At 43.0% G+C, this 26,189-nt stretch overlaps 1 protein-coding gene across 4 annotated transcripts in view; it reads left to right on the top strand.

Annotated features, from left to right (window-relative positions):
• CFAP57 (cilia and flagella associated protein 57) overlaps positions 1–26,189 on the top strand; it is a 75,433-nt gene that overhangs the window by 14,606 nt on the left and 34,638 nt on the right. For 3 of the 4 annotated variants that reach the window (XM_082392624.1, XM_082392626.1, XM_082392627.1), the window contains 7 exons: positions 630–782; positions 11,215–11,354; positions 12,144–12,309; positions 13,011–13,124; positions 19,146–19,358; positions 20,654–20,827; positions 23,217–23,483. In XM_082392624.1, the coding sequence (XP_082248750.1) occupies positions 630–782; positions 11,215–11,354; positions 12,144–12,309; positions 13,011–13,124; positions 19,146–19,358; positions 20,654–20,827; positions 23,217–23,483 (1,227 nt within the window). The remainder of the gene's footprint in view (positions 1–629; positions 783–11,214; positions 11,355–12,143; positions 12,310–13,010; positions 13,125–19,145; positions 19,359–20,653; positions 20,828–23,216; positions 23,484–26,189) is intronic. The other variant, XM_082392625.1, reaches the window with a different exon arrangement.

Genomic DNA, 26,189 nt, shown 5'->3' with positions numbered 1-26,189 from the left:
GTAAATGATGCAGTGGAAGCCACATTATAAGGAATTAAGAACTGAGTGTGTGGTAGGGAAGTGGAGATGGTACATGCAGACCAGCCTTTCAATAAGTTTCGTTGTTAGTGGAAGGAGAGAAATAGCAGGGAAAAGGAAATCTAGTCTCATAATGTCCACTAGGAACTCCCGGCCCCCTGAGACCGCTGCAGGAGCTGTGTGACCCCTTCTCTTCTCTCTGCCCTGTCACCCACTCCATGTGGTAGAAGGGCTGCCACCTTCCCCTCTACTGCCCTGGAGCACACACTGTGTACCTGGTGCAGCTGGGCGCCCACACTGGGCTCCCAACAGCTGGACGAGAGTCGGGGTTAGACTAACGCTGGTTGCGAGGGGGGATCTCAAACTGAGATGTACAGGTGGATCAGTTTCACCTGTACCGCTGCCTTGTTATTCAGCCACTAATCACTTAAAGGTGAGTAGGAAACCCACAGGAACGGAGGCCCCTCAAGCCCTCCCTTCTCCACATCTGAGGAGGATCCAGGAAGCATGGTCAGGAGTCTATAAGCTACAGTATCTGAGAGAATCTGAAAGCCCGAGGACACCCTGACAATGTGAGGGCACTGCTGACCGCTGTCCTGTGTCTTGGGCAGATTCCTGTGGACCCACAGAGCAATGACCCGAGTCAGTCAGACAAACAGGACGTGCTCTGCATGTGCTTCAGCCCCTCCGAGGAAACGCTGATCGCCAGCACCAGCAAGAGCCAGCTCTACAGCATCACCATGTCCCTGACGGAGATCAGCAAGGTGGGTCTCCCAGCGGCGCTTCCTTCCAGCCCGGGGACTGGTCACCATGTGGGAAAATTTTAGTCCAATTCCTGAGTGCAGGCTCACTCACCACTTCATAACAGAGCAAAAGAAACTCAAATTTCAAGCTGTCTGTGTAAGGAGCGCTCCGATACCCTGGGCGGCGGGGGTGGGGGAGAGGTGCCCGGGAATGTGATTGCTGCAGCCTCTTTGGAGAACACCCTGGAGACATCTGTCAGATTTAAATTGTACCTGTCTTTAACCCAGCAAGCAAGTGTACTTCAGATATTTAATGTATGGCTATACCTGCTTCTGTGCACAGAGATGTATATATGTAAAGGTTTATCATTGCTTTTTGGTTTTTGTTTGTTTTAATTTATTTTTTATTTATTTTTATGGCTGTGTTGGGTCTTCGTTTCTGCGCGAGGGCTTTCTCTAGTGGCCGCAAGCGGGGACACTCTTCATCGCGGTGCGCGGGCCTCTCATTATCGCGGCCTCTCTTGTTGCGGAGCACAGGCTCCAGACGCGCAGGCTCAGTAGTTGTGGCTCACGGGCCCAGTTGCTCCGCGGCATGTGGGATCTTCCCAGACCAGGGCTCGAACCCGCATCGCCTGCATTGGCAGGCAGACTCTCAACCACTGCACCACCAGGGAAGCCCTGCTTTTTGTTTTTAAATAACAAAGAAAGCCAGTATGAATACACTGCAGACACTGCAACAAAAAAGCGGTATTAAAGATAAAAAGAATCACTTTGTACTTATAAAAGGTTCACTTCATCAAGCAGACATTAGTTTTAAATTTGTATGCACCTAATAGCATGGACTCAAAATATATCCAGCAAACTTTGGCAGAACAACAAGGAAAATAAACCACCTACAATCGTAGATTTTAATATATCTTTCTCGGTAAGGGTGGTTTTCTAAATAACAGCTGTATTGAGTTATAATTCATTATACAGTTCACCTATTTAAAGTGTACAATACAATGGTTTTTAATTTTTTTTTTTTTTTTTTTTTTTTTGGCTGTGTTGGGTCTTCGTTGCTGTGCGAGGGCTTTCTCCAGTTGCGGAGAGCGGGGGCCACTCTTCATTGCGGTGCGCGGGCCTCTCACTGTCGCGGCCTCTCTTGTTGCGGAGCACGGGCTCCAGACGTGCAGGCTCAGTAGCTGTGGCTCACAGGCCCAGTTGCTCCGCGGCATGTGGGATCCTCCCAGACCAGGGCTCGAACTCGTGTCCCCTGCACTGACAGGCAGACTCTCAACCGCTGCACCACCAGGGAAGCCCTACAATGGTTTTTAGTATATTCACAGAGTTGTGCAGCCATTACCTCCATCAATTTTAGAACACTTTCATCACTTAAAAAAAAAAATATGCCCTTTAGCTATTATGCTCCCACCATCCCATCTGCCTCCCTCCCAGCTGTAGCCAACCACTAATGTCTTGTGTCTGTATAGATTTGCCTTTTCTGAACATTGCATACCAATATGTGGACTCTTGGGACTGGCCTCTTTCACTTAGCACAATGTTTTTAAGTTTCATCCATGTGGTAGCATGTATCAGTACTCCACTCCTTTTTTTTTTTTTTTGGCTGCGTCATGTCGTTGAGGCATGCAGGATCTTTCGTTGCGGTGCTTGGCATGCAGGATCTTTCGTTGCTGCGCTCGGGCTTTTCTCTAGTTGTGGCATGCGGGTTTTCCCTCTCTAATTGTGTTGTGCAGGCTCCAGGGTGCATGGGTGCTGCAGTTTGCGGCACGTGGGCTCTCTCCTTGAGGTGCGTGAGCTCAGTAGTTGCAGTGCGTGGGCTTAGTTGCCTCACAGCATGTGGGATCCTAGGTCCCCAATCAGGGATTGAACCTGCGTACCCTGCATTGGAAGGCAGATTGTTTACCACTGGACCACCAGGGAAGTCCCTTGTACTCCATTCCTTTTCATGGCCAAATAATATTCCATTGCATGGCTGTACCACTTTTGTTGGTCTAATCATCAGTTGATGAACATTTGGGCTGTTTCTACCTTTTAGATATTATAAATACTGCTGCTATAAACATCTGTGTACAAGTTTTTCTGTAGACATATGTTTTTATCCTTTTGGGTGTATACCTAGGAGTGGAATTCCTGGGTCATGTAGTAACTCAATATTTAAACATTTAAGGAACTGCCAGATAGTTTTCCAAGGTGCTTCCAAGGTGCTGCACCATTTATATTCCTATCAGCTTTGTACGAGTGTTCTCATTTCTATTTTTGCCAACATTTGTTCTTATCTGATTTTTAAATTACACTCACTCCCTCTTGCAAGAGCACCAGAATCACAACTAACTGCTGAACAATCATCAACAGGAAGACACTGGAACTCACCAAAAAAGATACCCCACATCCAAAGACAAAGGAGAAGCCACAATGAGGTGGTAGGAGGGGTGCAATCACAATAAAATCAAATCCCATAACTGCTGGGTGGGTGACTCACAAACTGGAGAACACTTATACCACAGAAGTCCACCCACTGGAGTGAAGGTTCTGAGCCCCACGTTAGGCTTCCCAACCTGGGGGTCCGGCAATGGGAGGAGGAATTCATAGAGAATCAGACTTTGAAGCCTAGGGGATTTGATTGCAGGACTTCAACAGGACTGGGGGAAACAGAGACTCCACTCTTGGAGGGCACACACAAAGTAGTGTGTGCATCGGAACCCACGGGAAGGAGCAGTGACCCCACAGGAGACTGAATCAGACCTACCTGCTAGTGTTGGAGGGTCTCCTGCAGAGGCGGGGGGTGGCTGTGTCTCACCGTGAGGACAAGGACACTGGCAGCAGAAGTTCTCAGAAGTACTCCTTGGTGTGAGCCCTCCCAGAGTAGCCATTAGCCCCACCAAAGAGCCTGGGTAGGCTCCAGTGTTGGGTTGCCTCAGGCCAAACAACCAACAGGGAGGGAACCCAGCCCCACCCATCAGCAGACAAGTGGATTAAAGTTTTACTGAGCTCTGCCCACTAGAGCAACAGCCAGCTCTACCTACCACCAGTCCCTTCCATGAAGAAACTTGCACGATCCTCTGAGATAGCCTTATCCACCAGAAGGCAGACAGCAGAAGCAAGAAGACCTACAGTCCTGCAGCCTGTGGAACAAAAACCACATTCACAGAAAGATAGACAAGATGAAAAGGCAGGGAGCTATGTACCAGATGAAGGAACAAGATAAAACCCCAGAAAAACAACTAAATGAAGTGGAGATAGGCAACCTTCCAGAAAAAGAATTCAGAATAATGATAGTGAAGATGATCCAGGACCTCGGAAAAAGAATGGAGGCAAAGATCGAGAAGATGCAAGAAATGTTTAACAAAGACCTAGAAGAATTAAAGAACAAACAAACAGAGATGAACAATACAATAACTGAAATGAAAACTACACTAGAAGGAATCAATAGCAGAATAACTGAGGCAGAAGAATGGATAAGTGACCTGGAAGACAGAATGGTGGAATTCACTGCTGCTGAACAGAATAAAGAAAAAAGAATGAAAAGAAATGAAGACAGCCTAGGAGACCTCTGGGACATTAAAGGCAACAACATTCACATTATAGAGGTCCCAGAAGGAGAAGAGAGAGAGAAAGGACCAGAGAAAATATTTGAAGAGATTATAGTTAAAAACTTCCCTAACATGGGAAAGGAAATAGCCACCCAACTCCAGGAAGTGCAGAGAGCCCCATACAGGATAAACCCAAGGAGAAACACACCGAGACACATAGTAATCAAGTTGGCAAAAATTAAAGAGAAAGAAAAATTATTGAAAGCAGCCAGGGAAAAATGACAAATAACATACAAGGGAACTCCCATAAGGTTAACAGGTGATTTCTCAGCAGAAACTCTACAAGCCAGGAGGGGGTGGCAGGACATATTTAAAGTGATGAAAGGGAAGAACCTACAACCAAGACTACTCTACCTGGCAAAGATCTCATTCAGATTCTATGGAGAAATCAAAAGCTTTACAGACAAGCAAAAGCTAAGAGAATTCAGCACCACCAAACCAGCTCTACAACAAATGCTAAAGGAACTTCTCTAAGTGGGAAACACAAGAGAAGAAAAGGACCTACAAAAACAAACCCAAAACAATTAAGAAAATGGTACTAGGAACATACATATCAATAATTACCTTAAACGTGTATGGATTAAATGCTCCAACCAAAAGACACAGGCTTGCTGAATGGATACAAAAACAAGACCCATATATATGCTGTCTACAAGAGATGCACTTCAGACCTAGGGACACACACAGACTGAAACTGAGGGGATGGAAAAAGATATTCCATACAAATGGAAATCAAAAGAAAGCTGGAGTAGCAATACTCATATCAGAAAAAATAGACTTTCGAATAAAGAATGTTACAAGACACAAGGAAGGACACTACATAATGATGAAGGAATCAATCCAAGAAGAAGATATAACTATTATAAATATATATGCACCCAACATAGGAGCACCTCAATACATAAGGCAACTGCTAACAGCTATAAAAGAAGAAATTGACAGTAACACAATAATAGTGGGGGACTTTTAATGCCTCACTTACCCCAATGGACAGATCATCCAGACAGAAAATTAATAAGGAAACACAAGCTTTAAATGACACAACAGACCAGAGAGATTTAATTGATATTTATAAGACATTCCTTCCAAAAATAGCAGATTACACTTTCTTCTCAAGTGCGAATGGAACATTCTCCAGGGTAGGTCACATCTTGGGTCACAAATCAAGCCTCAGTAAATTTAAGAAAATTGAAATCATATCAAGCATCTTTTCTGACCACAACGCTATGAGATTAGAAATCAATTACAGAGGAAAAAACGTAAAAAACACAAACACATGGAGGCTAAACAATACGTTACTAAATAACCAAGAGATCACTGAAGAAATCAAAGAGGAAATCAAAAAATACCTAGAGACAAATGACAATGAAAACACGACGATCCAAAACCTATGGGATGCAGCAAAAGCAGTTCTAAGAGGGAGGTTTATAGCAATACAATCCTACCTCAAGATACAACAAACATCTCAAATAAACAATCTAACCTTACACCTAAAGGAACTAGAGAAAGAAGAACCAACAAAACCCAAAGTTAGTAGAAGGAAAGAAATCATAAAGATCAGAGCAGAAGTAAATGAAATCGAAACAAAGAAAACAATAGCAAAGATCAATAAAACTAAAAGTTGGTTTTTTGAGAAGATAAAGAAAATTTATAAGCCATTAGCCAGACTCATCAAGAAGAAGAGGGAGAGGACTCAAATCAATAAAATTAGAAATGAAAAAGGAGAAGTTACAACAGACACCATAGAAATACAATGCATCCTGAGACTACTACAAGCAACTCTATGCCAATAAAATGGACAACCTGCAAGAAATGGACAAATTCTTAGAAAGGTATAACCTTCTGAGACTGAACCAGGAAGAAACAGAAAATATGAACAGACCAATCACAAGTAATGAAATTGAAACTGTGATTAAAAATCTTCCAACAAGAAAAAGTTCAGGACCAGATGGCTTCACAGGTGAATTCTATCAAACATTTAGAGAAGAGCTAACACCCATCCTTCTCAAACTCTTCCAAAAAATTGCAGAGGAAAGAATACTCCCAAACTCATTCTATGAGGCCACAATCACCCTGATACCAAAACCAGACAAAGATACTACAAAAAAAGAAAATTACAGACCAATATCACTGATGAACATAGATGCAAAAATCCTCAACAAAATACTAGCAAACGGGATCCAACAACACATTAAAAGGATCATACACCATGATCAAGTGGGATTTATCCCAGGGATGCAAGGATTCTTCAATATACGCAAATCAATCAATGTGATATACCATGTTAACAAATTGAAGAATAAAAACCGTATGATCATCTCAATAGATGCAGAAAAAGCTTTTGACAAAATTCAACACCCAGTTATGATAAAAACTCTCCAGAAAGTGGGCATAGAGGGAACCTACCTCAACATAATAAAGGCCATATATGACAAACCCACAGCAAACATCATTCTCAATGGTGAAAAACTGAAAGCATTTCCTCTAAGATCAGGAACGAGACAAGGATGTCCACTCTCACCACTATTATTCAACATAGTTTTGGTAGTACTAGCCATGGCAATCAGAGAAGAAAAAGAAATGAAAGGAATACAAATTGGAAAAGAAGTACAACTGTCACTGTTTGCAGATGGCATGATACTATACATAGAGAATCCTAAAGATGCCACCAGAAAACTACTGGAGCTAATCAATGAATTTGGTAAAGTTGTAGGATACAAAATGAATGCACAGAAATCTCTTGCATTCCTATACACTAATGATGAAAAATCTGAAAGAGAAATTAAGGAAACACTCCCATTTACCATTGCAACATAAAGGATAAAATACCTAGGAATAAACCTATCTAGGGAGACAAAAGACCTGTATGCAGAAAACTATAAGACACTGATGACAGAAATTAAAGATGATACAAACAGATGGAGAGATATACCATGTTCTTGGATTGGAAGAGTCAATATTGTGAAAATGACTATACTACCCAAAGCAATCTAAAGATTCAATGCAATCCCTATCAAATTACCAATGGCATTTTTTATAGAACTAGAACAAAAAATCTTAAAATTTGTATGGAGACACAAAAGACCCTGAATAGCCAAAGTGGTCTTGAGGGAAAAAAGCGGAGCTGGAGGAATCAGACTCCCTGACTACAGACTATACTACAAAGCTACAGTAATCAAGACAATATGGTATTGGCACAAAAACAGAAATATAGATCAATGGAACAGGATAGAAAGCCCAGAGATAAACCCATGCACCTATGGTCAACTAATCTATGACAAAGGAGGCGAGGATATACAATGGAGAAAAGACATTGTCTTCAATAAATGGTGCTGGGAAAACTGGACAGCTACATGTAAAAGAATGAAATTAGAACACTCCCTAACACCATACACAAAATAAACTCAAAATGGATTAGAGACCTAAATGTAAGACCGGACATATAAAACTTTTCTAGGAAAACATAGGAAGAACACTCTTTGACATAAATCACAGCAAGGTCTTTTTTGATCCACCTCCTCGAGTAATGGAAGTAAAAACAAAAATAAACAAATGGGACCTAATGAAACTTAAAAGTTTTTGCACAGCAAAGGAAACTACAAACAAGACGAAAAGACAACCCTTAGAATGGGAGAAAATATTTGCCAACGAATCAATGGACAAAGGATTAATCTCCAAAACATATAAACAGCTCATGCAGCTCAATATTAAAAAAACAAACAACCCAATCCAAAAATGGGCAAAAGACCTAAATAGACATTTCTCCAAAGAAGACATACAGGTGACCGAGAAGCACATGAAAAGATGCTCAACATCACTAATTATTAGAGAAATGCAAATCAAAACTACAGTGAGGTATCACCTCACACCAGTTAGAATGGGCATCATCAGAAAATCTACAAACAACAAATGCTGGAGAGGATGTGGAGAACAGGGAACCCTCTTGCACTGTTGGTGGGAATGTAAATTGATACAGCCACTATGGAGAACAGTATGGAGGTTCCTTAAAAAACTAAAAATAGAATTACCATATGACCCAGCAATCCCACTACTGGGCATATACCCAGATAACACCATAATTCAAAAAGACACATGCACACCAATGTTCATTGCAGCAGTATTTACAATAGCCAGGACATGGAAGCAACCTAAATGCCCATCGATAGATGAATGGATAAAGAAGATGTGGTACATATATACAATGGACTATTACTCAGCCATAAAAAGGAACGAAATTGGGTCATTTGTAGAGACGTGGATGGATCTAGAGACTGTCATACAGAGTGAAGTAAATCAGAAAGAGGAAAACAAATATCGTATATTAACACATATATGTGGAACCTAGAAAAATGGTACAGGTGAACCGGTTTGCAGGGCAGAAATTGAGACACAGATGTAGAGAACAAACATATGGACACCAAGGGGGGAAAATGGTGGGGGGGGTGGGGGGATGGGATGAATTGGGAGATTGGGATTGACATGTATACACTAATATGTATAAAATGGATAACTAATAAGAACCTGCTGTATAAAAAAATAAATAAAATAAAATTCAAAATAAATTACATTCATAATGGATGTTGCTCTGTAGTTTTCTTGTGATGCTTTTATCTGCTTCTGGTATCCAGGTAATACTGGCCTCATAGAATGAGGTGCAGAGACATGGCAGAAAAGAGAATTGCTTTTGTTTTAACATAACAGAGATTTGAGTGTACTTAAAAGCTTGTCAGCTAATATATAAGTATGATAAGTATACTGATAAGTATATCAGTATGTTGTATACCCCAAACTAAGACATTTTTATCATTTCACCTGGGGAGACCTCATTCACAAGGACTCAGAAAGGACTAATTTGATGGCTGGATCTCCAGCCTGTCCACTTTCTCTGTGTAGAGGGGTGAGCTCATTGCATAGAACTTCTCTCCCTGCTGGTGGGCAGGGCCTCTCAGAAGGAAGGCTGCGTGGGGAGGAGAGAACTAGACCAGAGAGTGGGACCTCTCTCTGAGAGTTTCCACTCTCTCTCCCAGGCTGGAAAAGTTTCCTGCCTGTCTCTGCATGTACACTCTGCCCTCCAGCCCCTGAATTACATTCTGTTTGGCTGCCAGAGTGATCTTTTCAAATCCCAGACATGGTTATCGCAAAATACACATCCTCCACCACCTCCACCGTCATCACAGCTGCGATCCTTCAGTGGCCTCTCTCCTGGTGCTCTGAGAAGAACTGAACTAGGTGCACAGGGCTGGGCAATGTCCGGCCCAGGCTGCCCTCCGCAGCCCCATCCCACCATTCCACCTGATAGGACTGGCCTTTCTGATCACCATGAGTCTGCATGTTCCCTCTGCCAAAAGGCTTCAGTATGCTCCTACCTCTGCCTGGGGCACTCTTATACTGTCCCCTTCCCCACATTAGTTCTTGCTCATCCTTCAGGGGGAAAAAAAAAAAAGCTAGTAGAAATGTGCTAGTAGAGACAGCGAGGTTGAAGATATTGGAGAAAGAAGGGGAAGCAGATGGAGAAGAACGGGAATAATCTGTGCCTACCCCAACCCCAGCCCAGCACCTCTTTCTGACACAGTAGAGAAGGGAAGCATCTGGATTTGAGGGGATTGCCAGCTCAGCCTTTGCCTTGGCTTGTGAACAAAGTATGTACACCTCATTAAATTCCCCAGTCATCACTCCTCATTCAGGTGTCCCAGGTGTAATGTCTCTGATGACAGACACCTGGAATCTACACGAGCAGTGCAATAGGATACATTTTAACTTAAAATCATTCACCCAACTCTCCTTGCTGCTGCTGGTGGAGTAACATAGTCTCTCTGCAGAGAAATTTGGGAGTTCTCATGAAGATTTTGAAAATCATTCACACCATTTTGCCCTGTATTCCACTTCTAGAAATATATCTGTTGTGTGGGTCCCAACCTATTGGTGGTGATGCCATCAGCTAGGAATGCCGGAGGCACTCCCCGGGGGCTGTATTACTCCCAGCAAAGGCCCCACATGCACTCCCCCCACCTGGGCCAATGCTGTGGCCTAACTGGCCCTTTGGTTCTTATTGTGATTGTAGGATGTACTTCATCAAAAACCATCAGGGAACTTTGAGGAACAAGATTTCTTACTCACAGGTCCTGGAGGGTACAGAGCAAGCCCAAGGGCCACACAGTGAGGCCATGGGTAAAGAGAGAGGTGGACCTGGGGCTCTGCCTTTATTAGGGTTTGAAAGTGGGGTGTCTAGGGTTTTGCGAGTTCACTATTTATTTATTTAATGGTCATTTAGCCATGAGAGTGGGAATTAGGGCACAGGAAGAGAAAAGTGGGGTCACTCAAGAAGTCAGTTATTTAAGTTATCCAGGACTTTCTACAAAAGGGGTCTTCAAGGGTGGGGACGACTTAATTCCTTGGCAGGTTATTTGGCTGGTAGCTGTGTCATACAACTGGCAATATGTTTATTCAAGATGGATGTCCTTTGAAATAGATGCCTTGAGACTCAAAAGCTTAATGTCAGGCACTTACCCTACAGTATCTAAGGAAGTAATCAGAGAGGAACACAGACTTACATGCAAGAATATTTAGTCTAGTGTGACCCCTAACTAACAAAAATCAGAGACCACTTAAATATTCCTATAGTAGAAGGATAGATAAATTAAATTCTGGTATATTCATAGAATAAAATATTTTATTTCCATTAAAATGATGTTTAAAATAATAATGGTATAGGAAAATATGCATAATGTTAAAGCAGTTTGCCCACAGCCTGATTTTTGTGCATCTGGGCTAATTAACGTCCATAAGTAGTAATGAGAGCTGGAGTGCATAACCAGCCTTTTGCTTCCTCTGCCTGATCTCATTCTGTATGATTTCTCCAGGGGGAGACTGCTCACTTTGAGTATCTGATGTACCCGTTACACTCAGCGTCCATCACTGGTCTAGCTACTTGCATCCGCAAACCCCTCATTGCCACCTGCTCTGTGGATCGGTCTGTTCGCATCTGGAATTACGAATCAAAGTAAGGAATGAAAGGCTTTGCTACTGTGATATGCACGATTTCAGTTGTTAAATTTTCCATGCGAATTATTTTAATTAGAGGTTTGAAATTTTAATTACTTAGAAGCTTTCAGTTGGAAAAGTTTTTTTTTTAATCAAGTCAGTCAAGCTACCTTATTCTCTTTACTATTCACTCCTGCATGAGCTAGAAAATCACTTTGTACTTTATTCAGTACTTGCTACGTGCCAGACACTATGCTTGGCACGAGGGACATAAAGAAACATCCCAATATCTCCCATCCTTACGTACCTCCTGTGTCCTTCTAGCTTTCCTATCCCCTCACCCCCACTAGACCTGCTTTTTGTCCCACGGAGCTCTCCAGACCATTGATTTGCCCTTTGAATCCAGATCACTGCCCCAACCACCTTCGGCTCCCAGTGATTTTTTCCTCCTGGCATAGCTTCCTTGAGACTCTCCAGCCTAGATTGGCCCCATAATGTAACTTCTTTGCTCTTGTATATAGCTGCTGGGGCTGCTAGAAAAAAAAAATTGTGCAATACTTCTGATTTGGAAATCTAAATGGAGCTGTGCCTTCCACATCTCTAGACAACCCCATATTCAGTCCCCCTACTTGCCATACTCATTGCTGGACACTATCCCCAAGTAACCAAAATCTAGAAAAAGAGGCACCAATAATTGCAAGTAATAAAGTATCTCAAATGCTAGGATAAAAATATGTACCAGATACAATGGAGGACTTGAGGGACTCAGTGGGCTAGACTTATATTCAATAATTTATCTTTTTCACAGCACCCTGGAACTATTTAAGGAATACCAAGAAGAAGCTTATACAATCAGCCTTCACCCCTCTGGACACTACATTGTAGTAGGGTTTGCTGACAAACTACGCCTTATGAATCTACTCATTGATGATATACGTTCTTTCAAAGAATATTCTGTCAGAGGGTGCAAAGAGGTAAGAACTGCTGGATATAAAGGTCTAGTTTCTTGGAAAGCCAGAGTTGAAATATCAAGAACTAGCACAACTGGGGAGGTAGGACCAAAGACTGTCTTAGAGAATTCTGGTGGCTTAAAAAGAAATCCAATTCTCCCACCAAACTTATTGAGTATGTTGGTTCTATCCTCTTTCTTTTATGCCCACCAAAATATATCACTGAACCAAACCATATGAGATCCCACCTGTGATCAGTCCTCTCTGTGACTGTGGAGTAATTTTTTTTTAAAGCATTAAAAAGAAAGTTATCACAGAATCGGAGTCACAGCTGGGAAGGCAAGTTTGGCGATTGGGAGGGGCCAGGGAAAATGAGCAACAGGGAGAGACAATAGCCCATCAGATTGCCCCCTGAAGTGACTTGTGGAATCAAGACAGTGATTTGAGGAATTGCTCCCCTGTTCTGAAACTTCTTCTGCAGACAAAATGAGGGTTCTATTCTCTGATCCAAGCACCTTCATGATTCGTGCACGTGGTAGCGTCAGCATCTTGGCCAATATGAGCTACAGGAATAGTGAAAGTGAAGATGTCAGCCACTTCTCAGTCCTATTTGCACCTTCCCCTGATTCCCAGTCCTACGCATGGTTTCACCCTGAACTCAACTGTAACCTCCAGATAGACTACTTTGTCTTTCATTCTTGCTCTCTTCCTGTATTTCCTGGTAGTGTTGCTTTAGCAACGGAGGTCACCTGTTTGCTGCAGTCAATGGGAATGTGATTCACATTTTTTCCACCACCAGCCTGGAGAACGTCTCGAATCTGAAAGGACACACAGGGAAGGTAAGTGAGTGAACAGTGTCCAAGGAAACAAGGACACAGAGCCAAGCATCATGCTAGCCAATGGGGTATAAGTGAACAAAAGAGAAGTGATTCCTTTCCCTTGAAGGTCCCTGTCTAGTTGGGGGAAATGACAATAAAACAAATGCACAGACAGATTTAAGTACTAACTGTAGTAAACTCAGTGAAAGAAAAATATGGGTTGTTATGAGAGGAAGTGATGAGGAGTGGGCATGATGAGGGAAATTGGGATGTTCACAAAGGCTTGGTCCTAAGGAGTGGGTCGGAATTAATCAGTCAGAGCTGGTGGGGAAAATCATTGCAGATAGAGATCCAAAGACCCTGGGCTTCCCTGGTGGCGCAGTGGTTAAGAATCCGCCTGCCAATGCAGGGGACACGGGTTCAAGCCCTGGTCCAGGAAGATCCCAAATGCCGCAGAGCAACTAAGCCCGTGTGCCACAGCTACTGAGCCTGTGCTCTACAGGCCGTGAGCCACAACTACTGAGCCCATGAGCCACAACTACTGAGCCCACGTGCCACAACTACTGAAGCCCGCACACCACAACTACTGAGCCTGTGTGCCTAGAGCCCATGCTCCGCAGCAAGAGAAGCCACCACAATGAGAATCCCACGTGCCGCAACCAAGAGTAGCCTCCTCTCACTGCAACCAGAGAAAAGCCAATGTGCAGCAACAAAGACTCAAAGCAGCCAAAAATAAATAAATAAACAAAGACCCTGAGATGGGAGATTTCTAAGGGTATAGGAGGAACCATCTGTGAGGCTGAAGCATAGGTATCAGGAATGAAACTGAGATTGGTGAGGTTAGCAGCAACCCAAGTTCATGGAACCTTGTTCATGGAAACTTGTAGGCCTTTTAAGGATTTTATACTTTATCCTTCTTGTTCCATGAAATCATTGAAGACTTTTAGGACAAGAAATGATATGACCATATTTGCATTTTAAAAGATTACTTTGGCTGCAGAATAAAGATTGTATTGAAAAGGACGAGGGTGGAAATGGTAAGGAGATTGTTATCTACATGATAAATGATTTTAGACCAGGATGGAGGTGGTACCAATAGGAAGAAGTGGATGGATTCAAAAGATATTTAGGAAGTAAAACCAGTAGTTCCTGAAGATAAAGTAGATATGGAGCATGCAGAAAAGGGAGAGACTAAAGATTGAAAGGGTAAGAAGTCAGCAGATGAATTTGGAGAGAACAAGCAATGGGAAAAGAAAAGCATTCTAAGCAGCAGGATGTGTTGTAGATGAAGGAATGGGAGTATAGAATAGGATGGTGGTTTGTGGTTTATAGGGCACATTTAAGGAGTGATAGAAGGAGGAGCTGGAGAAGTTTGTTGCACCACAGAGTGTGTATGCCATGCCAAGGAATTGAACATTAGTCTGTAGGTGATGAGAAACAATTGGAAGGATTTAAGAAAGGAAGTAATGGTATCAGAAAGATAATTCTCCAAACAGTGTTGAGGATGGATTAGAGGGGAGGGAAGTTGGAGTGAAGGAGATCAGCTAGGAAATGAGGGTGAAAGAGGAGCTAGGAACTAAACCATGGCTTTAGTAGTAGGGACAGAGAGAAAAAAGATATTAAGCTCCATTTTGGACACGTTATGTTTGATGTGTCCAGGAGTGTGATATATGAGTGCAGAGGTCAGGAAGAAGTCAAGGCTAAAAATTCCAATTCAGGAGAGTAGGTGGTAGTCAGTAGAAGTCAGAGGCATAGATTAGATCACCAAGGGCTCATGCAGAATCTGAGATCTTGGGCAGGAGATGAGTGACCAACATTTAAGGGACTGGTAAAGAAGAGAGAGACTGCAAATGAAGTACAAAGAGAACCTGGAATCAAGGAATTGTATCAAAGAAGCCAGGGAACTGGTTTCCAAAAGGATAAAGTAGTCAGTGGTATTAAATGTCAGAGAGTGGGATGTGAATACTAAAAAGTGGCCACTGAGTTTAGCAATTAACAGGTCATAAGCAAAAGTGCTCTTAAGCACAAGCAGTACTGAGAGTTGCTGCGCTTCCTCAGCTTCAGCAGTGTGACTGCGGAGATGCAGAGGAAAGCACACCAGGTGAATGTGATGCTCTTTCCAGGACCATGCACACCCCCATAGGAGGCCCTACCTCACCAACCCAGGAGAGCAGCCATGTTTCATCACTTTACAAGAATTTATAACACTTGTCTCCAACCAGGGATATATGTTAGGCTTACATGTGTAATACTGCAAGAAAAAACAAAAACAAAAGAAAATATAAATGGAGCATGCAGCTAAAGCCATGCATACAGGGAAATTTATAACATTAAATACATGTATTGGAAAAGTGAAAAAGATGAAAATCAGTGATATAACCATCCAGCTCAATAAATTAGAAATAGAACAGCAAATTAATTCAAAGACAACAAAAGAAAGGATGTCATAAGGATAAGAGCAGGAGTTAATGAAACAGAGAACATTCACACAATAGAAGATCACCAAAGCCAAAACTTGATTTTTTTTTAATTTTTATTTTTTTTACATCTTTATTGGAGTATAATTGCTTTACAATGGTGTGTTAGTTTCTGCTGTATAACAAAGTGAATCAGCTATACATATACATACATCCCCATATCCCCTCCCTCTTGCGTCTCCCCTCCCACCCTCCCTATCCCACCCCTCTAGGTGGTCACAGAGCACTGAGCTGATCTCCCTGTGCTATACGGCTGCTTCCCACTAACTATCTATTTTACATTTGGTAGTATATGTATGTTCATGCCACTCTCACTTCTTCCCAGCTTACCCTTCCCCCTCCCCATGTCCTCAAGTCCATTCTCTATGTCTGCTTCTTTATTCCTGTCCTGCCCCTGCGTTCTTCAGAACCTTTTTTTTTTTTTTTAGATTCCATATATATGTGTTAGCATACGGTATTTGTTTTTCTCTTTCTGACTTACTTCACTCTGTATGACAGACTCTAGGTCCATCTACCTCACTACAAATAACTCAATTTTGTTTCTTTTTACGGCTGAGTAATATTCCATTGTATATATGTGCCACATCTTCTTTATCCATTCATCTGTCAATGGACACTTAGGTTGCTTCCATGTCCTGACTATTGTAAATAGAGCTGCAATGAACATTGTGGTACATGACAAAACTTGATTTTTTGAAAACACAAAATGAACAAACCTTTAGCATAACTGATTAAGGGAAGAAAAAGATAGAAGATATAAGTAACCAATGTGAGGAATGAAAAGGGGATATCACTACAGGTCCTATAGACATTTAAAAAGATCATAAGAGGATATTATGAACAACTTTATGCAAATAAATGTGAATACATAGACGAACTGACAAATTCCTAGAAAAATTGAATCTGTAATTTAAAACCTTCTGACAAAGAAAACTATCACTGAAGAAGTATATCAAATTTTAAGGAAAACATGACACTAATCTTGAAAAAACTCTTCTAGAGAATTAAAAAAAAAAAAAAAAAAGCAAATACTTCCAAAATTGTTCTAGGAGGTCAGCATAATTGTGATACCTGTCAAAGACATCACAAGAAAGGAAAATGATAAGCCAGTCTTTTGTATGAACATAAAAAGTCCTACATAAATTATTATCAAACCAATCAAGCAATATATTAAAAGAATAATACAGCATGACCATGTTGATTTATTCCAGGAATGCAAGGTTATTTTAGATTTTGAAATCAATTAGTGAATACCACATTAACATAGTAAGGATGAAAAAGCATATGCTTATCTCTATAAATCCAGATATAATAAAAATCTATACCATTAACATGCATTCATGATTTTAAAAAACAAACTAAAAATAATGGGGAACTTATTTTATTATAAAAAAATTTTAGGTACTTTTAAAAAATATTTTATTTATTTATTTATTTGGCTGCACCGGGTCTTTAGCTGTGGCACGTGGGATCTTCGTTGCAGCATGCGGGCTTCTCTCTAGTTGTGGCGCGTGGGCTCCAGAGTTCACGGGCTCAGTAGCGGCGCACAGGCTCCCTAGTTGTGGCACACAGGCTCTAGAGAGCACAGGCTTTTTGCCCTGCGGCATGTGGGATATTAGTTCCCTGACCGGGGCTCGAGCCGTGTCCCCTGCATTGAAAGGCAGATTCTCAACCACTGGACCACCAGGGAAGTCCCTAAAAATCTTATATAAGACATTTACAGGGACTTCCCTTGTGGCGCAGTGGGTAATACTCTGTGTTCCCAATGCAGGGGGCCTGGGTTCGATCCCTGGTCAGGGAACTAGATCCCACATGCATGCCACAACTAAGAGTTCATGTGCCGCAACTAAGGAGCCTGCAGGCCACAACTAAGGAGCCTACCTGCTACAACCAAAGAGCCCACGTGCTACAACTAAGGAGCCTGCCTGCCACAACTAAGACCCAGTGCAACCAAATAAATAAATAAATATTAAAAAAAAAATAGAGGTGCGGCCTGGAGAAAAAAAAAGACACAGAAAACCTACAACAAACAGCACGCTTGATTATGAAATTATGGAAGCATTCCCTCTGAGATAGAGGACAAAACATGATGCCTTCTGTTGGCCTTGTACTGAGTCCTATCCAGTGCAATAAGGCAAGGAAATGAAATATGCATTAGTCCATGGGGCTGCCATAACAAAATAGCACAGACTGGATAGCTTATAAACAACAGAAAATTTTCCTCACAGTTTGGAGTGTGGGAAGTCCAAGATCAAGGGGCCAGCATGGTCAGGAGAAGGCCCTCTTCCTGGTTGCAGACTTCTTGTATCCTCACATGGTGGAAGGGGTGAGCTAGCTCTCTGGAGCTTCTTTTATAATGGCTCATGAGGGAAGCACTCAGGACCTAATCACCTCCCGAAAGCCCCAGCTCCTAATACCATCATCTTTGGGGGTCAGGATTTCAACATATGAATTTTGGGGTGAGGAGGTAGCGAGAGACACAGACGTTCAGGCCATAGCAAAATAAAAGGCATGAAGGTTGGACGAGATGAAATAAAACTATCACCACAGACATAATCAGGTATGTTGCAAATTCAGAGAATTTGCAGATAAACTATTAAAATTAGTGAATCTAAGAATATTCTTGGAAATAAGATAACTATATTTAAGTGCATTTTTACATGATAGTGGAAAACAATTAGAAAATGCAATTTAAGAGGTAGAGCTGGGACTGAGACATGGCTAGGTAGAGCTAGGACTGAGATGTGGCTGACAGGACTGTAGTCATGGGAACAACCAAAGAGGTAACCAGTGGGTCAGCAGGTTTGTTACTTATAAGGAGATTGAGAGAATCCATTAACGTATTGGAGTTCATGGGAGCCAGTCTCTCTCTATTGGAGAAAGGAGTTACAAATACGAAAAGGGGAAAAGGCTAGAATGTTTTTATTTGGTTGTTTTGTTTAGTAACTTGGCTGAACTAATTCTGAGAAATCTTTTTTTTCTCCTGCACAGTCTCTGTTCCTACTGAGATTGAGGAGATTTTCCTGAACGAATGTTTCTACATTTGCTGCATGCCCTTAGGACAATTTCCAAAGACTTTAAATAACTGTTTTTACCGTTTTTAACAGTTACCTTATTGGGTGGGGGGTAGGTCAGCTGAGGTACTTACTCTGCCATCTGGAAGAACCCTCTCTCTGTGCAATTTGTGCAACTCCCTGTGAATAATTATTTCAAAATAAAAAGTTTTTGTAAAACATAGCAATGATTGATTGTAGCATTAGAGGAGCTATTATGATTCCGTCTTTACACTCATAAAGTGAAATGGAAATGGGAATGTTTCATCTTCAGTATTTTGCAAGCATCTGAGAAAATAGAATGTTAACTTTCCCACAAAGCTATGATTAGTGTTTACTGAAGGGCATGTACCAGGAAAGGACATTCTGCCTCAGTCTAGTGGAACACGTAAGAAGTTATCCTCCTTTCCATGAGAGGCATGTGTGTGTGTGTGTGTGTGTGTGTGTGTGTGTGTGTGTGTGTGTGTGTGTGTGTGTACACTCCTAACTGGGTATGTCTTCATCCCCCATAGATTCGTTCAGTTGCGTGGAATACAGATGACAGCAAACTGATTTCTTGTGGCACAGATGGTGCTGTATATGAATGGAATCTATCCACAGGAAAGAGAGAGACAGAATGTGTGCTCAAGTCCTGCAGCTACAACTGTGTTACCATCTCCCCTGATGGCAAAATCATCTTTGCTGTTGGATCAGACCAGACTCTCAAGGAGATAGCAGATTCTTCAGTAAGTCTGCACCTGTCCCTCCTCTGGGCTGCTGCCCTGATCTGCAGAAGAAGAAACACAGAAGCCTCCTGTGTTTACAACAGAAAGGGATGGAAAGGGGGCCTGTGAGAACAGCGTCCCTTCTTCATGGGATAACACCTGGCTCCTCATTCCTATAGGATCAGCTCAGTAATTGTTACTCCTGGAATTTCCTGCCCAGCGTCCAACTGACTGGGTTAAATTGTGGGGCCCTTTTCCATTTCTACTTTGCTTGCTGTCTGTAACTTCTCTCCTACCCTCCAGGGATGGAGGTCAGCAGCATCTCTAGACTGTGCTCTAACCCTTGATCTGCACCTGCTTTCGTGGGGTAAAAACAGAACTCTAGTTATTGCTACCACCTAAGCTTGCTACCATATTTGTTTGGAAATCCCCAAACTACTCTGAAATTTTAGAATTAGCACGTTGGCTCCAAATAGTTGAGGGAGGAGAGAAGAGCTCAGCAAAGACACTTCCTGCAAATGTGGCTGTGTCCTTCTCCACAAGCCCAGCTGAGAGTAGGGTGTCTCTCCAGTGTGCCCCCAAGTAGCTTGGTCCTGACTCTGTGGTGGCTTCCACAGTGCCGCAGCAGAACAAAGCTCCTTTAGGGCAGGGCCATGGTTCACACCTCTTGGTATCCCTACTAGCTAGCACAATGCATGGCCCACAGCAAACATCCAGTAAATATTTGGTGGCTAGATGGGTGGGTGGGTTGATGAGTGAACGAAAGAGCAAAGGAATGAATGAATTCCCTGATAGAATAGTTTTTTGTTTATATAATGGACATTAATAAATGTTTGCTAAATAAACTTAGGACCCACATCCCATTCTTAGTTTGAGATACATGGGTAGAATAGCAGTCAAGAGCATAGTCTTGGGAGCCTGACTGCCACCTAGGAGGTGGTTGAGTTGAGGCAACTTACCTAGTATCTCTGTGACTGTTTCACCATCTTTAAAGGGTTTTTGTGAGGATTGGATGAGTTACAACCTGTAAAAGCCATAGAACACTGCTTGGCACATGCTTTATGAAGGTTTCCCTTTTTTAGTATTATTCCTAACTCCTAGAGCTGCTTACTCATCGGTCAAGCAGCCAAGAAATATTTAGTTTGTGCCCCTTATGTGCTGGACGGTATGCCAGATGCTAAAAGAAATGGAAAAAACACATTTTTAAATCCAGAACTTGCCCTAATGTTGCTATTAGAAGCAAGGAGGAGAATGACATGGGGACAGTGGGTACACGGCTCAGCCCCTCACCCTGAACAGAGCTGGCTGTGTTCCAGGTTCTTCGAGAGATGTCAGCATTTGACGTCACCTACACAGCTATCGTCATCTCCCATTCCGGGCGCATGATGTTTGTGGGCACCTCGGTGGGAACCATTCGTGCGATGAAGTACCCACTGCCTCTTCAGAAAGAATTCAACGAGTACCAGGCCCATTGCGGTCCTATCACCAAGGTGAGGGCAACCGCCTCCCCTAGGGCCCAGTCCCAGATCCAGCTCTCAATAGATCCACCTGGTCCTGCCCTCCGCATACCACCTTCATCCCTTCAATCTCCCAGCATCTTTTCTCTCCCTTTATTTATTCATCCAGCCAAATGTTCAATAAACATTTATTGGCTCTTAATACTCTTTGTTTAAACTACTCCCAGGAATTTGTTCTAGGAGGTAATCAGAGATGCACCTAAACATTGAGGTACAAGATTGTTCATCATAATATTTCGCATAATTATGGGCCATTCGAGAGATGTTATAGGCCCCCCGACCACAGCTGTCCTCTACAGGCCAGTGCCCTCATGTCCCAGCTGCTGAGTGTTGGCTACTGAAGGCTCACAGCTCTCCTCGTCCTCCACAGAGTCGCTCTGGACTAAAAGGAGTCATGGCCCAGGAGATGAGCCCCCGCCCGTCCCTGGGGGTCATAGCATGAGCACGCATTTGTAAATTGTCCTTCCGTTCCCCCTTGTAAAAAAGCAGTGTCTATGTATACATGGGCTCCTGAAGAACAGGCAGTGGGAAATGTGTTCTCTCTCCCTCCTCGCCTCTCTTATCCCCAACTGAACAATACCAACACCTGAGGTTTTTAATTATGTCCCAAACTCTATACTGGCTTGCCTGCAGACACCATCTTTACTAGGAAAGGCTTTTTCATTATAAACTGGAACATTCCTGTACTGAGTCTGAGTCTTGGGTCCAAAGTAAATTACTATCACATATTCCCCCCTTTTGCTTCAGCGCTACTAAGTTTTGTGGATAAGATGTTTACTTTTCTGATTATAAAAGCAATACATGTTTATTTTAGGAATACAAATCCTCATAATAACATTATCATTAATATAGTGATGCATTTTCTTCTACTTTTTTGTGCATATGCTTTAGATAAATTAAGACCATACTGTATGTATGCTCTTGTAGGCTGCTTTTTTAAAATTTATGCTCTTGTAAGATTAAATATTCCTCAAAAGCATGATTTTAGTAGCTATTCAAATATCCTATCACAATGATGGAACATAACTTATTTAAATCTTCTCTTACAACTGGGCATTTAAATTATCATGAACTCATGAATATCCTAGCCTATAGATTTCTCTGAGCATCTCTGATTATTTTCTAAGGCTAAATGCCTAGGCAGAGAGCGAATCCTGAGGGAAGGAGCGTTGCCATTTTTAAGGTTCTTGACACATATTGGTGATTGTGAGAGGACAGTTTCCGTAGTTGATTCTTTACTTTTCACTTTTTATTTTGAAGTAATTATAGATTTGCAGGAAATCTGAAAGATAGCATCAAGGTCCTGTGTGCCCTTCACCCAGTTTCCCCCAATAGTTACATCTAATGTAACTACTGTACAATGTCAAACCAGAAAACTGACACTGGTACATTATGTGTGGGGTTCTGTATCATTTTTTCACATAGATGCATAAATGTGTGTAACCACCACTGCACGCAAGACACAGAACTATTCCTGCACCACAGCAGCTCCCTCATGCTACCCTTCATAGTCACCCAACACCATGCCTCGTCCTCAGCAACCACTAAGTTGCTTTCATTTCTATAATTTTGACATCTTGAGAATTTTATATAAATAATCATACAGTATGTGACCATTTGAGAGGAGCTTTTTTCACTCAGCATAATACCCTTGAGCTCCATGCAAGTTATTTCATGTATCAATACTTTATTCCATTTTTGCTGAGTAGAATTCCATGGTAAGGATGTACCATGATTTGTTTAACCATCTACCTCTTGTGGGATATTTGATTTTTTTTTCCCCAGTTTTGGGCTATTACAAATTAAACTGCTATGAACAATTATGTACTGGCTTTTATGTTGACATGTTTTCATTTCTCTGGGGTAAATGCCCAGGAATACTATTGCTGGATCATATATTACAAGTGTGTTTATTTAGTTTTTTAAGAAACTACCAAGCTGTTTTCCATTCCTACCAGCAATGCATGAGAGATCCAGTTTCTCTGCATCTTTGCCAGCATTTGGTATTATCACTATTTTTTATTTTAGCTGTTCTAAGAGGTGTATAGTGACATCTCATCATAGTCTTAATTCACATTTCCCTAATGGCTAATCATGTTGAACATCTTTTCATGTGCTTATTTGCCATTTGTATAACTTCTCCAGTGAAATGTCTCTGTGTCTTTTGCCCACTTTCTAGTTGGATTATTGGGTTTTTTTACTGCTGAGTTTTGAGAGTTCTTATATAGTGTACATAATAATTGACTCTAAAGATTCCAAATCCACAGAGAACATATACATAGTCTTATTCTTTTATTCGTTCCCAGAAGCCCGTGAGGGTTCTTGTCTCATTTCTTTTCTAAGATAGAGTCTTCCTCCCCAGGAGGCTGTACCCAGGCTGGCATGGAGGGAGGGCTCGCACAACAGCTGGCTCAGTCCTGCTCTCCATGGCCTGCGAAAGCCTCCTGTCCGCGCTCTTTCACCTCAGATGTCACTCACCTTTGATGACCAGTTCCTGCTGAGCGTCGCCGAGGATGGCTGCCTGTTCACCTGGAAGGTCTTTGATAAGGATGGTCGGGGAATCAAGCGAGAGAGGGAGGTGGGCTTTGCTGAAGAGGTGCTGGTTACCAAGACGGACATGGAAGAGAAGGTAAGAATTGGATCTAGTGAAGAGGGACATGGAAATTCCATACCAGGCTGCATCCAAAGTCCTGGGACTGGCATAGAGCCCTTCTCTAGCCCGGCTTCCCCTGTGCCCAGCACAGACCCCCACAGCTCCCTGTACATGCTCGCCCACGCCACCACTGCTGCATTCTGTGTCCTCCCCACCCCCACCTGTCCTTTTGCCACGTGATCGTCTTGACTTACACTGAGCTCTACTTCTAGCCTGTGACCTATCTTTCCTCTCCTACTCTTTGAGGGCAGGAACCTCGACATATAATTCGCTTGTATGACCAACAGTTTCCAACAGTTTCTCGTGCTAGGCGTAAATAAATATTTACATAACTATTTCCGATAAATATTTTCAAAATTAAAGTGACAACCTTGTATATTCCAGTTGTATCTGTGAAACCTAATAACTGCTGGTATCTGGAACCTTCTTTAAAAAAAAAAAAAAAGATATTTATAAAACAGTCCTGGGGCTTCCCCGGTGGCGCAGTGGTTGAGACTCTGCCTGCCAATGCAGGGGATACGGGTTCGAGCCCTGGTCTGGGAGGATCCCACATGCTGCGGAGCAACTAGGCCCATGAGCCACAGTTACTGAGCCTGCGCATCTGGAGCCTGTGCTCCGCAACGGGAGAGGCCGCGATAGTGACAGGCCTGCGCACCGCGATGAAGAGTGGCCCCCACTTGCCGCAACTAGAGAAAGCCCTCGCACAGAAACGAAGACCCAACACAGCCATAAATAAATAAATAAAATTAAAAAAAAAAAAACAGTCCTGAAACCCACTCCTCTCAATAATAAAACAATAACAGTAATAATAACCAATCACCAACTTTTTTTTAGGTTAGCCATGAAGCAGACACTGTGCTAATTACTTTATAAGTATTTTCTCATTTAAATCTCCCAATATCTCTATGGAGAAGATACTGTTGTTTTCCCCATGTTTCAAAAAATGTTTTTGGAGAGGTTGGGTGACGTGTCCAAAGTCACTGAGCTAATTAGGAGTAGGCCCAGAGTTCCAATCCAGATTTGGGCCCAGATCTGGAGCCCACTCTCCTAATCATGACCTCAGAGCGCCTTCCCTCCTGTTGATGCAGCTAACAGTCCATTAAGATGTGTTTTGAGCGCTCTGAGGGCTGCGCTCCCCGAGGGAGAAACCGAATGGGTGGTAACCTCATGGGGCTTGCAGAGGGTGCACAGCTGCGAGCTCACTGCTGTTCATCCAGAGTTTAAAGCGCATTCAGTGAGTACCTACTGTGTGCTGGTCACTGTGGACGCATGTGGGAGAGGACAGGATGGGCCCTGTGATCAGGAAACTCACAGTCAAGTGAGAGACAGAGACAAGCGAAACCAACGGGACCACAATGCCACAGTGGCCCCAGAGCAGGATGATAGGCCCCTGGCGATTGCTGGAGAGCCCTCCTAGAGCTCCCTGGAACTTTCTGCAGGAAAGGGAAGTGGGAGGAAAGGCTGAGGGAGAGCCTGTGAGAGTTAGGAGTCTGACCTCCTGCAGGCAGGCAAATGTGTCTCCTCCTCTTCCTTCTTCTCTGTTTTCTCTCTTCTTCCCCGAGAGGAGGGGAAGACACCAAGTAGAAGACACCAGGCTGCACCAAAAGCCGGAGGTGTCTGGGCTGACTCCTGACCTCAGCCCCCAGCCCCCAGCCCCCAGCTAGGCCTGACAGCACGGCTGCCAAGCTGGAAGTGACTAGTGTATGTTCCGCTCACTTCTTGAAATTCCCTTCTCTCTCGGGCTCCAGGAGACCACATCACATCATTGCCTGTGTGCCTCTCTGACTGTTCCTCCCCACCTCCCTTCCTGGCTCTTCCTTCAACTGGCCTTAAAAGCCACATTGCCCAGAATTCCCAGCTCTCTCTTTTTCTTTACATTCTATGACATTCTATGTAACTATCGTGATTTACCCACTCATTCAGTCATTCATTTATTCATGCACCTAACTAGTATTTGCAGAGAGATGTGCTATGTACCAGACACTGTGCTAGGTCTGGGATTACAGGAATGAAAGACATAGGTGGTCCTGGAGCTTATATCATGGGAAGAGGTATAGGTAAAATTTTAAAAGGGAACCAAGTGTGTAATGAGTGTTATGAAGGAACTGTGCTGTGGGAACACGGGGAAGGGACCCTGACCCAGGCCAGCTGGTGCCAGAGGAAGTGAGCCTTGAATGGAGCCTCCAGAACAAGTTGGAAAGGGCCTTCCACCCCGAGGAATGAGCGGGTGCAAACGGACGAGGGGGGATGCTCTGGGGAGGCTGCTGCCAGCTGGCAGGGCTGGAGAGTAGAGGGGGTGCCGGAGAGAAGCGTTGCAGGTGAAACAGAGATAGTGAGGGGCCTTTGACACCATGTTTCAGACTTTGGAAATGGTTCCTAAGGCCCCACTGATGATCTAAGTTAGGGGATGACTCAGTAGATTTGTGTCTGAAGAGACTGCTCTGTAGCAGCAACGTGGAGAAGGATGGAGAAGGGCAACGAGCAGGTGCCTCCAATGCAACCTGTCAGAACCAGGTCATTCCCACCAAAATGTGTCCCACTCGTCCGCGGCGGGCCCCCAGGGCCATGTATTCATCCGATACATATTTGTTTAGTGCCAGTCCTGTGCTGGGCTCCCAGGATAAAGCAGTGAAGCAAGACAGGCCAATGCAACCCTCAGGGAATTGTCTGGGCCGGGGAGAC

This window comes from Balaenoptera borealis, assembly GCF_965194805.1.
Source record: "Balaenoptera borealis genome assembly, chromosome: 1".
Taxonomy (NCBI): Eukaryota; Metazoa; Chordata; class Mammalia; order Artiodactyla; family Balaenopteridae; genus Balaenoptera; species Balaenoptera borealis.
This window is presented reverse-complemented; position numbering and strand designations above follow the sequence as displayed.